The sequence below is a fragment of the Sus scrofa genome, chromosome 14 (assembly GCF_054392235.1).
Source record: "Sus scrofa isolate SSC_HxYL_T2T_F1_AM1 chromosome 14, Sscrofa_HxYL_maternal_Yorkshire_Landrace_v2.0, whole genome shotgun sequence".
Taxonomy (NCBI): Eukaryota; Metazoa; Chordata; class Mammalia; order Artiodactyla; family Suidae; genus Sus; species Sus scrofa.
Window position 1 is genome coordinate 150,151,399 of NC_139396.1, and position 14,945 is coordinate 150,166,343.

Sequence of the window (14,945 nt, forward strand, 5' to 3'; positions counted from 1 at the left end):
AGAACCAAACAAAAACAAACTTAAAAAAAAAAAAAAACAAACATTAAAAACATCAAAAGAAAAACGTATCCACACAAAGATATAGGTACTAAGATATTTATGGTACCATTAGTGAAAAACTAAGAAACAAAACAAGAAATAGGTTAACTTATGGTACTTCCAACCCATGTAATAATTCTAAGCACCTGTTAAAGCAAATAAAGTAAGGTATATTTAAAAACCTAAGATATAATGAGTAAAACAAAGAAACAAAACTCAGGAGTTCCCGTCATGGTGCAGTGGAAACGAATCCGACTAGGAACCATGAGGTTGCGGGTTCTATCCCTGGCCTTGCTCAGTGGGTTAAGGATCTGGCATTGCCGTGAGCTGTGGTGTAGGTCACAGACGTGGCTTGGATCTGGCGTTGCTGTGGCTGTGGTGTAGGCCAGCAGCTACAGCTATGATTAGACCCCTAGTCTGGGAACCTCCATATGCCAAAGATGCAGCACTAAAAAGAAAAAAAAAAAAAAAGACAAAACTCAAGATGCAAACAGTAGGGTATCAACTATGACCTTGTTCTTACAAATTAGTAACAAGGTAGAAAACATTTAGAAAAAAGTATACAACAGTACCTGGGGAGTTCTCTTGTGGCATAGCCAAGTTAATGACCCAGCTCTGTCACTGCAGCAGCTTGGGTCGTTGCTCTGGCGTGGGTTTGATCCCTGGCCCAGGAACTTGGCGTGGGCAGAGCCAAAAGAAAGAGGACGGTCCCTGAATTTAAGTTGTAAGAAAACATGTCACAGAATATGTTCACTCCGATATTTCATATTTTCTGTCTGTATTTTTTCAATGAGCTTATCACTCACTTGAAAAGGGAAATTCTTTGGAATGTGTTACTTAGCAAATGTCTGACATATCTCTAGCAAAATGTCTGACTGGGAGTTCCCACCGTGGCACAGCAGAAACGAGTAAGACTAGGAACCATGAGGTTTCGGGTTCAATCCCTGGCCTTGCTCAGTGAGTTAAGATCTGGTGTTGCCGTAAGCTGTGGGTCAGTCACAGATGTGGCTTGGATCTGGCATTCCTGTGGCTGTGGCGTAAGCTAGCAGCTGTAGCTCTGATTAGACCCCTAGCCTGAAAACCCTCCTATGCAGCGGGTGCGGCCCTAAAAAGACAAAAGACAAAAAAAAAAAGTCTGACCAACGTAGGATATTCAACTCATTACTAAAGGAAAGATACATTTATTCAGTAGGTATCATATGTGATGTCTATTATCTCCAATGACACAGATATTATTTCCACTTTATAGATATGGAAACTGAGGCTAAGAGAAGATAAAGCCTTTTGTCCAAGGGCTCTTGCTCCATAGAGTGCTGAAATCGGGTACACATTAACCCAAAATTCTATCTACCTGGAATAGACAATTTAAGTACTTCTCTATAGTCTCAACCCAAAAGAATGAAGTAATTCCTTATTACTGGTAGTGTCTAGTAGCGGCTGCAGTTCTACTTATTTGAAAGTAAATAATTAACTCTTACACCTCATTTCCCCCAGCACAAAAAGAGTACATGTGTTTTTTTGGGAGTTCTAGCAATTTGGCAAAAGAGATTTTGAAACCACCCTGTAAAACTTCTAATGACCAGGAAGTTGCTTTCCAACTTTCCAACAAAGTGTGACGTGCTCTATTGCCATGCCAAAAGTGTTGGTAGGTCCTATGGCTCTAGAAAGGAACAAAGGGATTTAATAACAGTTTTTTCTTGGTGACATTGTTCTGAGAAAAATGGAGAATGTGAAGAGAAAAAATACTGGGTCAGTATTTAACTTCTTTTATTTATTTATTTATTTTTTGTCTTTTTGCCATTTCTTGGGCCGCTCCCACGGCATATGGAGGTTCCCAGGCCAGGGGTCGAATCAGAGCTGTAGCCACCGGCCTATGCCAGAGCCACAGCAACGCGGGATCCAAGCCTCGCCTGGAACCTACACCATAGCTCACAGCAATGCCAGATCCTTAACCCAATGAGCAAGGCCAGGGATCGAACCGCAACCTCATGGTTCCTAGTTGGATTCGTTAACCACTGAGCCACGACGGGAACTCCAGTATTTAACTTCTATATGAGGTATTCAGTGGTAGAAACTAACTTGAAATGCCAGATATTCTTATTGAACAAATGATTTAGAAAGTTTCAGCCTGCTATAAGGGAATCATACTATAAGGGGGAAAATGAAAAGAGACAGATTATTCTTTCTTGGATAGAGAGAGGCTCTTTAGAAATGCCTAAGCCATACAAGCCATAAAAGGCCAGTAAAAGTATGAAGTATTTAATACTTATTTTAGCATGTTAGTTTTAGTTATATTTATGGAAAGAAAACGGTATCCTTCTGTCTGCGTTTACTACTCAACCTGGAGTCTGAGGATCCCAGACAGGTTTCCAGGGGATCTTACAATTTTCATGAAATTAAATTGTTCATGCATTTTTCTGCAGAGTATTCACAGTTTTCATTAGCTTTCCAAAAAGACAGGATGCTCAAAAAAAAAAAAAAAAAAGGTTTAAAAGTACCTTTCAACATATATGCATACATGTTCCTTTTTTATAGACACTTAGACATAGTTTTTTTTGCTTAAGGGTTTAGCAGGGATTAGCAAACTCTTTTTATAAAGGGCCAGATAATAAATATCTTAGACTCTGTGGGTGCACATGGTCTGTTGAACATCAGTCCTCTCTTTTTCTTTTTTTGAACAGCTTTAAATGTAAAGTTAAAAGATGTAAAAATCATCCTTAATTTGTGGGCCTAACACCAGCTCATCTGCAAACTTCTGGTTTATTTACAGTAATTTCTGATTTATCTCTGCAGAAATAACATAGCATGCCTTTGGGAGTCCAGGACTTTTTTAAAGGACGTTGAGAAGGTCACTAACCCCAAGTCTCAAGTTAACACATCCGTAAAAATGAGATACTGACCTCTCCTACACAGTAGCTTTAACTATTAAGTGAGATAATAGGCGTACAGAACTGCACACACAATACCTGGCATAGTTATTAGCAAACTGATTTTCATTACCTGTGCCTCTGCCTCACATGACAGATTAGTAATATTTATAAATCAATACTAAGCATTTAATCAAACATGTTCCTCCAATGCAATCTATGTTATAATGATCTACTTTGGCTATTTCCAGGAACAAAGTGGGGATTCTCCAGAGAGCCGACAGATCTGAACATTATTGATTAGAATCCAACAGTTTCTTCATAATTATTCTTCTCCCTTCAATGTGTAAATCAAATTTCTAGGCAAAGATTTAATTTTCAATATATTATTTTCCATCTAAAATATTGTAAATACCTAAATCACAGTAGTTCAAATCAGCTTAAGAAAACCCAACATGTAAGAAGTAAAACCAGCTTTAAACCGGAGTATACTTAGGAGCACCAAGGAACACAAACACAAAGCTATCAAGGGTTTGCCTAACAGAGACACTGATCTCTGATTCTCACAAAACTGAAGGTCCTAAACATATCCAAATAGCATTACAATGAGTTCTAATTGTTCTTTGTTTTCCTCAGGAAGACTAACCAGCTTGAGAGCATGAATTACGTCATAACTATTTCTAGCACCATACTCTCATCACAATACTAGGTATGGCAGTCCTCAGGAAATAGTTACTGAAAATAAGTGACTAGTTTAAAAATGACAATTACTTATCTGGGACAATGATCTTACAATTCCACTTATACAGAGATACTCATCTGAGCAGGAGTATAAGAAAAAGTACAATAGATTAAAAAATTATCTACTACATCATCATTCTAGAACAGCTACAGTGACGCCCTACTATCAAGTCTCCACTCTCCCAAAGAATCAAAGATAAATTATATTTTCTACTAACATTAGTAAGTGAAATTATGATCCCTACAATTACTAAGGAATTTTAGTACCTATTTTAAAGTATTTTCCAGCCTAAGCAAAGACACCTTTTAAAACTTGTCCATATACAGATAAAGAAAAGTATGAAAGAGTGAGTGAATAAATCTAGTACTTTACACTTTAAAATGATTTTGTCAGCTTTCAGTGAATTTACTTTGAAAGTGTTTAAGACATGGATTACTTGAAACCATCTTTACCTCAAATAATCAGTAAAATTTAAAAAGGTGTAATTAACGTTAAGAATAGATGTTTTTCTTCCTCATCTTGGAAGACCAAGGAAGAAATTACACAATTACAAACCACTTTATAGAATATGAGGCTTTCCAGACCAAGCCCAATTTAGTTCTCTGAAATGGTATATTTAGAGATGATACAGATAAATATAAAAATGCTAAAAGACCCTAACCAAATATAGCCCCAGTCCTTGCCTCTTCAATCTCTAGTCACTAAAAGTATTTGAAAATTTTCCACAAATACATATCAGAATACTTTTAAAAGAACAAAACAGTCATGTTCAGAAGACATCACATGAACCTAAAAAGTAAAGTTCTCCTCAAATATTTATTCCATACCCATTTATTAAATTCAAATAATGTCAATAGTAGATGCCCCTTTATTTACAGATCAGGAAAGTAAATGCTTGTATATAGTTAATTAATGACCCACAGCTTGCATTAAAGCAATCTGCTTACTATCACTACACTGTAGAGAAACAAAAAACACGTTTCAAGAGATTTTTAAAGACTGCTAATAGATCATTTTTTTAATTCAACATTATAATAATTTCTTTTATAAAATAAAATCACTTAGTGAAAGTGTCTTTAAAGATATATTTAAAGAGGAGTTAAAAAGTATCACCCTCTGGTATCAAGCTATTAACACTTCTCATTTTCAATGAAGAGCAACAGTATTGCTCCTCATTTAGTAAGCATCTCAAATTCATATGATGCCAGACCAGGCAAGTACCTTCAGTAAATGTAGAAAGTGGGTAGGGACTATAAACTACACAGGTAAGAGGTTCTTGGAGCTGCTGCTAGACTCCATCTCTCTATCTTATTGCTAGGATGAATGCACGCGTGGTGTTACAAGATTGTCCAAATTTTCCTAAGAGAAACCAGAAATTCAAGTCATGCAAAATTTTCCACTTTTCAATGTTGGCAATTAAGAAATAAACCAAAAAAACTCCATGGTACAGGCCAAATTAAAAGTACCTACAGGAGTTCCCGTCGTGGCGCAGTGGTTAACGAATCCGACTAAGAACCATGAGGTTGCGGGTTCGGTCCCTGCCCTTGCTCAGTGGGTTAACGATCCGGCGTTGCCGTGAGCTGTGGTGTAGGTTGCAGACGCGGCTCGGATCCCGCGTTGCTGTGGCTCTGGCATAGGCCGGTGGCTACAGCTCCGATTCAACCCCTAGCCTGGGAACCTCCATATGCCTCGGGAGCGGCCCAAGAAATAGCAACAACAACAACAAAAAGACAAAAAGACAAAAAAAAAAAAAAAAAAAAAAAGTACCTACAAACTCAATCTGGCCTTTTGGAATGTAACCAGTGCTAACTACACAGTAATAATACTCTAGAAACAGAAGCATCAGTAAGAATGTCAAACATTTGACTTCCAAACCCTAAACTCATCAGGACTTACTAAGATTTCATGTTGCAGATGGATTCTCCATGTAGTCAAGAACATTAGTGGTAATCTTCCTCTCCTGAAGGCTAATTTTTGGTTAATTAAAACAGAAACAAACACCAACTATGACTTTTTTTATGGCTGCCCCCACAGCATGTGGAAATTCCCAGGGCCAGGAAATAAACCCATGCCATAACAGCAACCTGTACCAGATCCTTAACCCAAAGTGCCACAAGAAAACTCCAAAACTGACTTCAATTTATTAAAGTATATACATTTTAGGAAAAAAATCAAAAAAATTAACATTGAGGTGGTGAAATGAAAATATTGATAAAATTAATAAAATTAAAATTATCATACGCAGAAAATAAATACATATTAAAAAATATTGTAATGCTTTACAGACTGTGTTAGTTGGGTAAAATGAAGTGTCTATCAATTGGGTCCTTACAAAGAAAACAACCACTTGAGCTCCCTTCTCATTTTTGGATGAGACATCAGGAAACTAGCAATCCTGATGGGCCACCTTTACTTTAGCAACATGAAAATGGAAAAACAAATGAAGAGGGGGAAGAAGTGACAACCATGTTAACTGGCAAGATATTTCTGTTATATAATTTACAGTGCCAAAGGATCCTAAAACTCAATACAATTTCCTTACTGCTTTAGCTCTACTAAGTAGATTAGATGGCTAAAAAGGATAACTAGCAAGACCTTCTATTTGGAAACAAAATCTACTGGATTAAAAAAGAAATGCTATGTGGGGCAGCACCCAAAGATTTAACCTTATCATTTAATCTTAAAAGAATTTAATCTTTAAAAAAAATCTTTCTCAAAATTTTCAATGTAAGAAAAAAAAAAGTTTTATAGTCACACTCTTCCCAGAGTTCTCAGTTAATTTGGAAGGATACCCCCATATATAGTATATTAATGGCACACTTAAAAAAAAAATCCCTTAAGAACAACACAGTATAGTTTAAGGGAAAAAAGGCAGTTTGGTTTTATAAGAGCTAGATTTCACCACCTGACAACTGTGTGACTGTAAGCGAGTTATTTAACTACTCTGAGCACTCTTCTCTCATCTATAAAAAAGGATAAACACTAGCTACTTTAATTCTCATTATGAGAATTGCGATACATCTTAAATGTATTTTAACTCATTCTCTTAACTGAAATTTGAATCTGCTCCACAGCATCAGTGGTTTAAAGCATTCTTGGCAGAACAGCCACACACAAATGAGAGAACTCAAATTCCTGAAGCAGCCCTTTTCATCCTTACATTTCTACTATTTTCTTTTACTAAACTAAAATCAGCTTCCTAGTTACTTCAACCTCATCGATTACATTCCAGTTTAAATCTTACCAGGTATAGCTAATTCAATGCTCACTAAACTCCAACCTCCATGAGGGTTGAGACTGTTCAGGTGTTTTTTTTTTTTCCCGTCTTTTTAGGGCAGCACCCAAGGAATATGGAAGTTCCCAGACTAGGGGTTGAATCAGAGCTACAGCTGCCGACCTAGACCACAGCCACATCAACAAGGGATCTGAGCTGTGTCTGTAACCTACACCACAGCTCAGGGCAACGCTGGATCCTTAACCCACTGAGCAAGGCCAGGGATTGAACCCCAGGTCCTCATGTATACTAGCTGGGTTCATTACCGCTGAGCCATGAAGGGAACTCCCAGAGAATGTTCAGTATTGAAGCCCCAGAACCTAGAATAAAGATAAGCACATAGAAGGTTTGTACAATAAACATTTACAGATTGAAAAAAATATTTACAGATCAAGTGATATGTTCTGTGCAGTATTTGCTGACTGACCATTGAAATGCCTTTAAATATTATAAATAATTAAGGTTTTAAAAGTTGAAATACCATACACAACCAAACATATGCTGTTTTTTAAAAAATCCTTTTGGAGGAAATGAAAGGGAATTTAGCTGTATTTTAAATGATGATGCTATTCAATGATACAGATGATAAAGTTCCTTCAAAGCAAAAAACCCATTAATAGCTTCATAACTCCTAATCATAATTTCCTTCAAATTTAACTGAATTCTAAGTTTACATTAGAAATGAACAAATGTCAAGATGACATGTAACCTCATTACCACTAGCTATCCTGCAAATAATCTCCAAATAATAACTTAGTCAAGCTTTATCATTTGAAAGTCACCCAGAAAACATAAGAATTGAAGTTGATAGAATATCAAAATCTGTAACAACTTTCTCTCATGACTTACTTAGCAACACACTGCTATGAACATCTCACTGCTTTAAATACTAGAATTCATTTATAATTTAGTCACTTATATTACACAGCTGAAAGAATATTTATAAAGTAGGTTCTACTTCACAGAACAGGAAATCAAACTGTGAATGACAAGTTGACCATACTCTGCAAATCTATGGAAATATTTCCATTATAAATATCTCCTGCCACCTGACAGTTTTAAGCTGTCACTCTGTGCTATTAGCCCAAACAAAACACAATTATATTTGTAAGGTAAGTCTGCCACATACATATTGTCAATACTCCATCCCAAACCCAAACATAAAATATTTCTGAATTATCTGGGTCACTGATACTTGAAACTGTGGTAGAAAATTAGTGATCCAGAAATATGTAACTTCCACTAAAGGGAATTAGGTAAGGCAAATAGCAGAATTTTAAAGAACAAATTTCAAAAAAATCAAACATTTAAATGAACAGAAAATTAAAGAACTGAAAGTAAAATTTTAAAATTCATCTATTTTAGAAGAAATAGCCATATATGACCCCACTTCGATGCCTACAAGTCTTTCCAAAGTGGATGAAGCCTCTGGTCTTAAAACTTCCTCTTCCCTTTCACTTCTTTGACTTTAAAAAAACACCTTGTACATTAACCAAAATAGTATACTACATAAAATCAAGCCACCAGATACAGGATGCCTTTAAAAAGTTAAAATCACTACCCATCCTTAAAATACTGTCTGCAGGTACTATATTTCAGGTACTGTATGAGGAAGTTACAACCACAGAGAGTAGACAGTAAAGCTAGAATCTGGGTTTGCGCTATAGAAGCTGCCACAAAAGGGCAGAGGACATTAACACAAAAAATGTAATACAGAAAGTACAGAGAACTACAATACGTTTCCAACTCTTTTCCAATTTGCTGAGGAAAACTTTTCGTTTCCGATGGATACTCCCTCTGCCCCGAAAGTTGCCAAAGCATCACCGCCAAAACTGGTCCGCAGTTGCAAAATACAACAGCCCTGGGCTACCAGCACACGCTTCACGCCTGCACTTCGTATCCAGGAACAATTTCTCAATGAAGCCGAGGTGATGCTGCAAAGTTGCCTTCAATGCAGCAACCACGTACAGAACAGTTTCTCAACAGTCCCAGAGCCAACTCCCGGGGTGGGGGCAGGAGGCTGGACTTCCCTTCCATTTTCAATAGGCTGCTTTGAGCCACGCTGACAGCTCCTTGGATGCCCAAGACACAAGAAGAGTTTTCTAGCTCCTATTAATGCCCTTCGGAAGCAAAGAATGTGGGCACTACTTGCCTTTATCTAGGGCCCTGTCCAGGGCTGGGGATATATCATTGCTCTTCCTGCCCCAACCCAGTCGGCAGGCCCGAGTTCCCAGCAGCCAGGCCCCCACCCCACCTCCCTCTCACCTGATCTTGTAACTCGGCAGCGTGTGCTTGCGCTTGATGATTTTCTTGAGCTGGTTGACGATGATGGAGGTGAGCTGGGGCATGGGCCGCCCTTCGAACTGGGAGCGCACCTCGAAGTCGATCAGTGGGTCCTCCACGAAGGAGAAGAACCAGTGGGTGAAGGGCACGCGGGTGAGGACGAAGCGCAGCCTCCCCTCCACCCGGGACAGCTTGACGAACAGGTAGGCGGACTTGCCGAAGACCAGGTCCACGTCGATGGCCAAGTGGAAGCCTCCGTCGTACTCCACCTCCGCCTCAAAAGCCAGCTCCTCGGGGGAGGTGGCGGGTAGCGCCTCCCCTTCTGGGCCGTCGGGCTCCCCGGTGGCCGAGGGCACCACGGGCCGGAGAAGCCGGATGGTCTTGATGAAGGGCACGGTCTCGCCCAGGAACACGTCCCGCAGGCTCAGCCCCTCCAGCAGGCGCCCGGCCGTCTTGGTCTGCAGCAGCTCCTCGAACTCCACCTTGATCTTCTTGGTGACCCAGCGGCGGGCCAGCGCGGTGTCCCGCAGCTCCCGGAACAGGAACAGAATGGTGGCGTTGAGGAAGTAGCAGGTCTCCCGCGTCGGCGGGGCGGGGGTCTCGGGGGTCGGGGTCGCGCCGCCCTCAGGGGACCCGCCGGCGGGCTCCTCAGCCCCGCCGCCGCCATAAAGGTACTCCCGCAGGGCCAGGCCCGGCACCGGCTTGATGTAGCGGAAGCCTTCGGCGGCGCGGGCGGCCTCGTCCGGTGGCGGCAAGGGCTGTTTGCGGTAAAGCAGCAGAAACTGGGTGAGGAGCGTGAGGAAGGAGCCCAGCACGGCCGATGCCAGGATCATGAGCAGCAGCCCCATCCCGCCACCGCCTCCGCCCGGGGCGCCCGGGCCCTTGTCCCTGCGCCCACTGCGCTGCTTTCTTCAGGCCGCCTTCCCCGCTGCCACCATCTTGAGGACATCGGGCGACGGGGTCCGGGCGAGCGGCTCCGTCGGCCTCGTCCAGCGGCTCCGGCCCGCGCGGCGCAGCGCCAGAGCCTGCAGCGGCCCGCGCCTCCTTAGACACTCCCGTAGGCGGCCGCTGAGGCGGAGGCGGCGGGGGCGGGAGGGGGCGGGACGGCGTCTTCCTCCGACCTCCGCTCATTGGAAGAACGGCGCGTGACATCAGCAACGTGCTCGCTCCCGACGGCGTCGCCTGGCAGCCAGCGCCCGGGTACGCGTACGCGGGTCCTTCATCACCTCCTAGCGCCCTTCCAGCCCCGCCCCCCCAGACCAACATTCCAATCCCCCGCAATCCACGTGGCTGTCACTTCTGAAGTCGTTGTCGGAATCAAGAGGATAACTGGGGCCACCAGTTGGAGGATAAGGAGGCCGGGCGGAGATGGCACGCGGCGTTCTTGATCCTGGTTTTCTCGTTATCTTCTAACGCGCCCATCCCCCCTCATTGGCCGCGATCCCTGTCTGTTACCTCTGCTGCAGTGTGATTCTTCCCCTCACACCCCAGAGAATAGGCTGACGGCTTTCCCTGCAGGGCAGCGCCGCAGAGGATCTGAGCTGGCCGTTTGCGACTTTCCAAGCCGAGGACAAGATTAGACTGCCTCAGAGACTACCGTCGCCGACCATCAGTCTGACCAGCGGACGCTCTGCGTCCGCGGAGGGTGGGCCCTGGGAAGGAGGGACGAGAAAAAAGGCGTCAGATGCGAACTAACTTTATCACCTAGGTGGATATTCGAGATTTGAATGATAGAGACGTAAAAGAGCCAGTACGAGGTTGAGCGAGATGAATTAGCAGGATGATTGGAAGATGTATAGAGCCTCACTGTCAAGTTCTTGCAGGGTTTAGCGTATGATTACATTTAGTCCTTTTAAGAGACAGAGTTAGCCACCACCCACTTTACAGATGCAAACACTGGCGCAGAGAGGCTAAGGAAGTTGCCTAGGGTCACACAGTGGAGACTGATTTTTCTAAAACTAAATCCTAAACTCTTGTCCATTACTCTGGACTATGATACCATAGAGTTGGAAGGGGGTTTACTGTATCCAGGTGCACAGGAAGGGGAAGTTGGGCAGGGGTTCGGAGCGGGGGCGGGGGGCGGGGGGGTAGGTACTTCAGGGAATTTTGCATAGGGTAGCACTTTGACAAAAGCCAGAGTTAATGAAGCCAGGTTGCCCAGCAACACTATTACTCCTCCTGCCCTCTGGTTACATCATAAATGCTTAATGTGTTCCAACTACATGGATACTCCAACGATCTACCCCTACTCCAACCAGGGTCAGCTATTCCATACCTAAAAGTCAGGCTGAGCCTGGCTGTCTTTAAGGGGCCAGGGCAGTGCTCCTCTCTAGCCCTGGAAGATCTCCAAGCCAGTGCCTGTCCTAAGTCTGGGTGATTCTAGAACAAAAAAACAGAGTTCTCCCCATTCTGACCCAACCGAAGCAGGTATAGAACTTAGGAACGCGGCGGATCTCATCTCACTTACTCAGGTCCAGGTGTGAGACCAGAATGGCTCCTTTACTCTGCAAAGGTAAGCAGGCTGAGGGAAGCCGGCTGAAAACCATAATCCACATCCTGTAGATGTCAGAGCCCTGCCAGGATATCTGGGAGTTCCAGGAAACTTCTTTGCTTGTGGTCCCCTCTGGCTCCTGGCCTCTGCTTCTGGGCTGCTATCTCAGTTCTACACTGTTTCATCCCAAATGGGAACTATAGACCGTTCCTCAAGTTCCACCAAAACCTAATTCATAACCCTCCTGCACCACTGTAGCTGGAGATGCCACAGAAGCGGGAGGTGGGGTGGAAGATTATCTGAGTATTCTTCATATTACTGAGACACAAAATCTTCCAAGAATGTATTAATGCATTCTGCATCTTAAAATATCCTTCAACCACCTCCCTTCCCCACAAGGAAAGTCGGTGATTTTCTGGGAAAGAGTACTTGGTCTCATACTCCATCTCGCAGGTGCCTCCCTCTTCTCCCTCATACCTCTTCCTTATTCCTCAGATTACCTTTGGGAATCCCAAATCTTCTCAATCCATTATACAGGGTCCCCAGCAAAACTTGCCCCCTGAGGAGTGCACTCCAAATCCAGGAAGGAGCTTAGCACATTTTGGGGAAAAAAATATTTTCCCCATGTGTTAAAATAGCAAACATGTATTGAATACTTACAATAACAATAAATTATTATATTTATAGAGAATTTATGTGCCAGGCATAGTGTTAAGCATTTAATATACCTTATCTCATTTAAAAATCAAAATGTCCATGAGTGTTGGAGCTGTCCCTCCACCCTGCCCAGGCCTGGGGTAGCCAGTCCAGCTCTTGGCTGGCTGACCTCAACATAGCACACCTGCCAATCAACCCCCACATGTCAACCTGCAAATGTCTGCCAGGTTGGGGGCTTTTCTTCTTTTGCCTTTCACTCAGTGATTCAACTAAGCAGGGTTTCTGAACCTTGCACTACTGCCATTTGGAGCTGGAAAAGTCTTTGTTATGAGGTCTGTCCTGTGCATTGTGGGAGGTGATGAATGCAGTGTTGATAGAAGCTTATTATTTTAAATGGCATTCCCTGGAAGAATATAAATTCAGCAAACTTTTAAAAAAAATTAATCCTAGTTCAAAGAAACTCAGAAGTCTGAGAACTTTTGGCTTCCTCAGCTCCGATTCTGAGTAAGTTTTTGAAGGAAGAAGTACTTAGCCTGCTTGCTGACCTTTTGATGAGTCTTAAGTGACATCACTGAAATTAAGCTGCCCAAATAGGTTTCATGGGAAGTATCCATTTCAAGGGGAAGAATACTGGAAGATGGCATGCATGTAAGACTAACATTCTCACCAGCTGGAGTGAGCATGGACCACTTCTGCTGTTAAACTCTGAATCCCTCCTGGTGACGAAATAGGCTGAGAAAGCCAAAGCAGGTGAGTATGGGAGTGTGTGAGTAGCATGCAAGCTAACTTGATAAAAATGATATAAAATAATGCAAATATCACAAAATATGGAGAAAAGCGTAAAGAAGTTTAGACTGTTTGCCAAAAAATGATACATTAAACCATTTTGTGCAGTGTCAGAATTCAAATTCAACAAATATTTTTGAGCATCCAACATGTGCCAGGCTCCAGGGATATTGAATGAATAGGTCAGAGTCCCTGCCCTCAGGGGTGCCAGGCCCAGGTGAAGCAGACATACACCTACGTAACTGATGTTAAAAGATAGTACCCAGAGCACTGTGGGATGAGAGCCTTTTGGTTCAAGGGTAGATACAGTTGATTGCAAGGAAGAGAAACTGCCTCCAGTTAACTCAAACTGGATTCACGTTAAAGACATCATTGAACTCCAAGGCATTCAGCTGGGGCTCAGAAAACTCCAGCAACCTGGAAGTGAGAGGGCTCTCTCCCTTTCTCATTCTTTCTGGCCCCACTGAGTATCTTGTCTCTGCATCTCTATGCAAGTCCCTGCCGTTTCCCCCCATAAGGCTCTTGGTTCCTACTCCGCCATAACCTCAGCACGCAGGCAACTTTGGGAGGCATCAGCTCTGCACCCACATCTATAGGGTCCTCTATTTCTATAGGGTACCTAATGTGACCTGCTATTTCAAGCCCAGTCACTGCAGCTGGGCTCTGCTAATACTATCATTTATGCCCAAGGGGTTTGCCTCTTCTGGTGGGTGAGGCAGCTTCTCCAAGGAGGGAGAGAGGATTGAGAATGAGCATAGATGGGCAATTCTAGTTCAATAGAAGTTGAAAGGGAAATTCAGGATGGGGAAGGTGGGAAGCTTCTTGTGACAAATGGAATTTGCATTAGGCTTTAAGGCTTAGAAGAACAAAGTTCAGAAGTTGGGAATCCAACAGAATTTAGGGAACTTAAAACCAGGATGGTTGGAGGGTGGCGTGAATAGGGTCAGTACAAAGAATAAGAGAGATGGAGGTAAGGTAGTCAGGTAGACTTGAGCCAAATGATGGAGGGCTTAAATACCGGGACAAGTTTGGCTTCTATTTTGTGAAATAGAAAGTTCCCAGGCTAGGGGTCGAAGCAGAGCTGTAGCTGCTGGCCTACACCACAGTCACAGCAACGAAGGATCCGAGCTACATCTGCAACCTACACTACAGCTGACGGCAACACTGGATCTTAACCCACTGAGCGAAGCCGAGTCCTCATGGATATGAGTCAGATTCATCTCCACTGAGCCACGACAGGTACTCCTTTGTGGCCTTTAAAGTCTCCAAAGGCTTTTAACCAAGAGTATAACATTAATCCTTTTCCTTCCATCATTTCCACCTGCAAAACCTCAGCTCTGGACCAATCCAATCATCTACCTCCTCCCCTCTTGCATCTACAAATTCATGGTCTTTGTTCTCATCTGGCCCTCAAGGCAACTCAGACATTTCTCTCTATTATCTTAGCTACCATCTATCTACTTGATGGCCACACTCACCCTTAATTAGTTCAGAACTCAGGTAAGGAAGAGGAGAGTTATTGATTCTTTAAAAAACAAAACAAAACAAAAAAACCTCTACATTTTGTACCCCTGAATGATTAAACATTACTATGCTGATTTCTCATGCTTTTCTTTCTCTGTTTTGGTTTTGTTTTTTAGGGCTACTATCCTTCTACTAGCCCATAACATTTTTGAGTAATTCTGTGGTTCTCTTCTTGGTCCACCTCTATTTTTACTCTGCATCCTTTACCTGGATGAAGACATCCATTTCAAAGACTTCAACTCACCTCTCCAGCTACCCATCTCTCCTACCTATACTTGAGAC

At 42.6% G+C, this 14,945-nt stretch overlaps 1 protein-coding gene across 1 annotated transcript in view; it reads right to left on the minus strand.

Moving 5' to 3' along the window:
• Positions 1–10,261, minus strand: part of PDZD8 (PDZ domain containing 8) — a 101,692-nt gene extending 91,431 nt beyond the window's left edge. The window contains exon 1 of the mRNA XM_001927541.5: positions 9,188–10,261. Coding sequence (XP_001927576.2) covers positions 9,188–10,053 — 866 coding nt within the window. The 5' untranslated portion in view covers positions 10,054–10,261. The remainder of the gene's footprint in view (positions 1–9,187) is intronic.
• Positions 10,262–14,945: the final 4,684 nt, after the last annotated feature.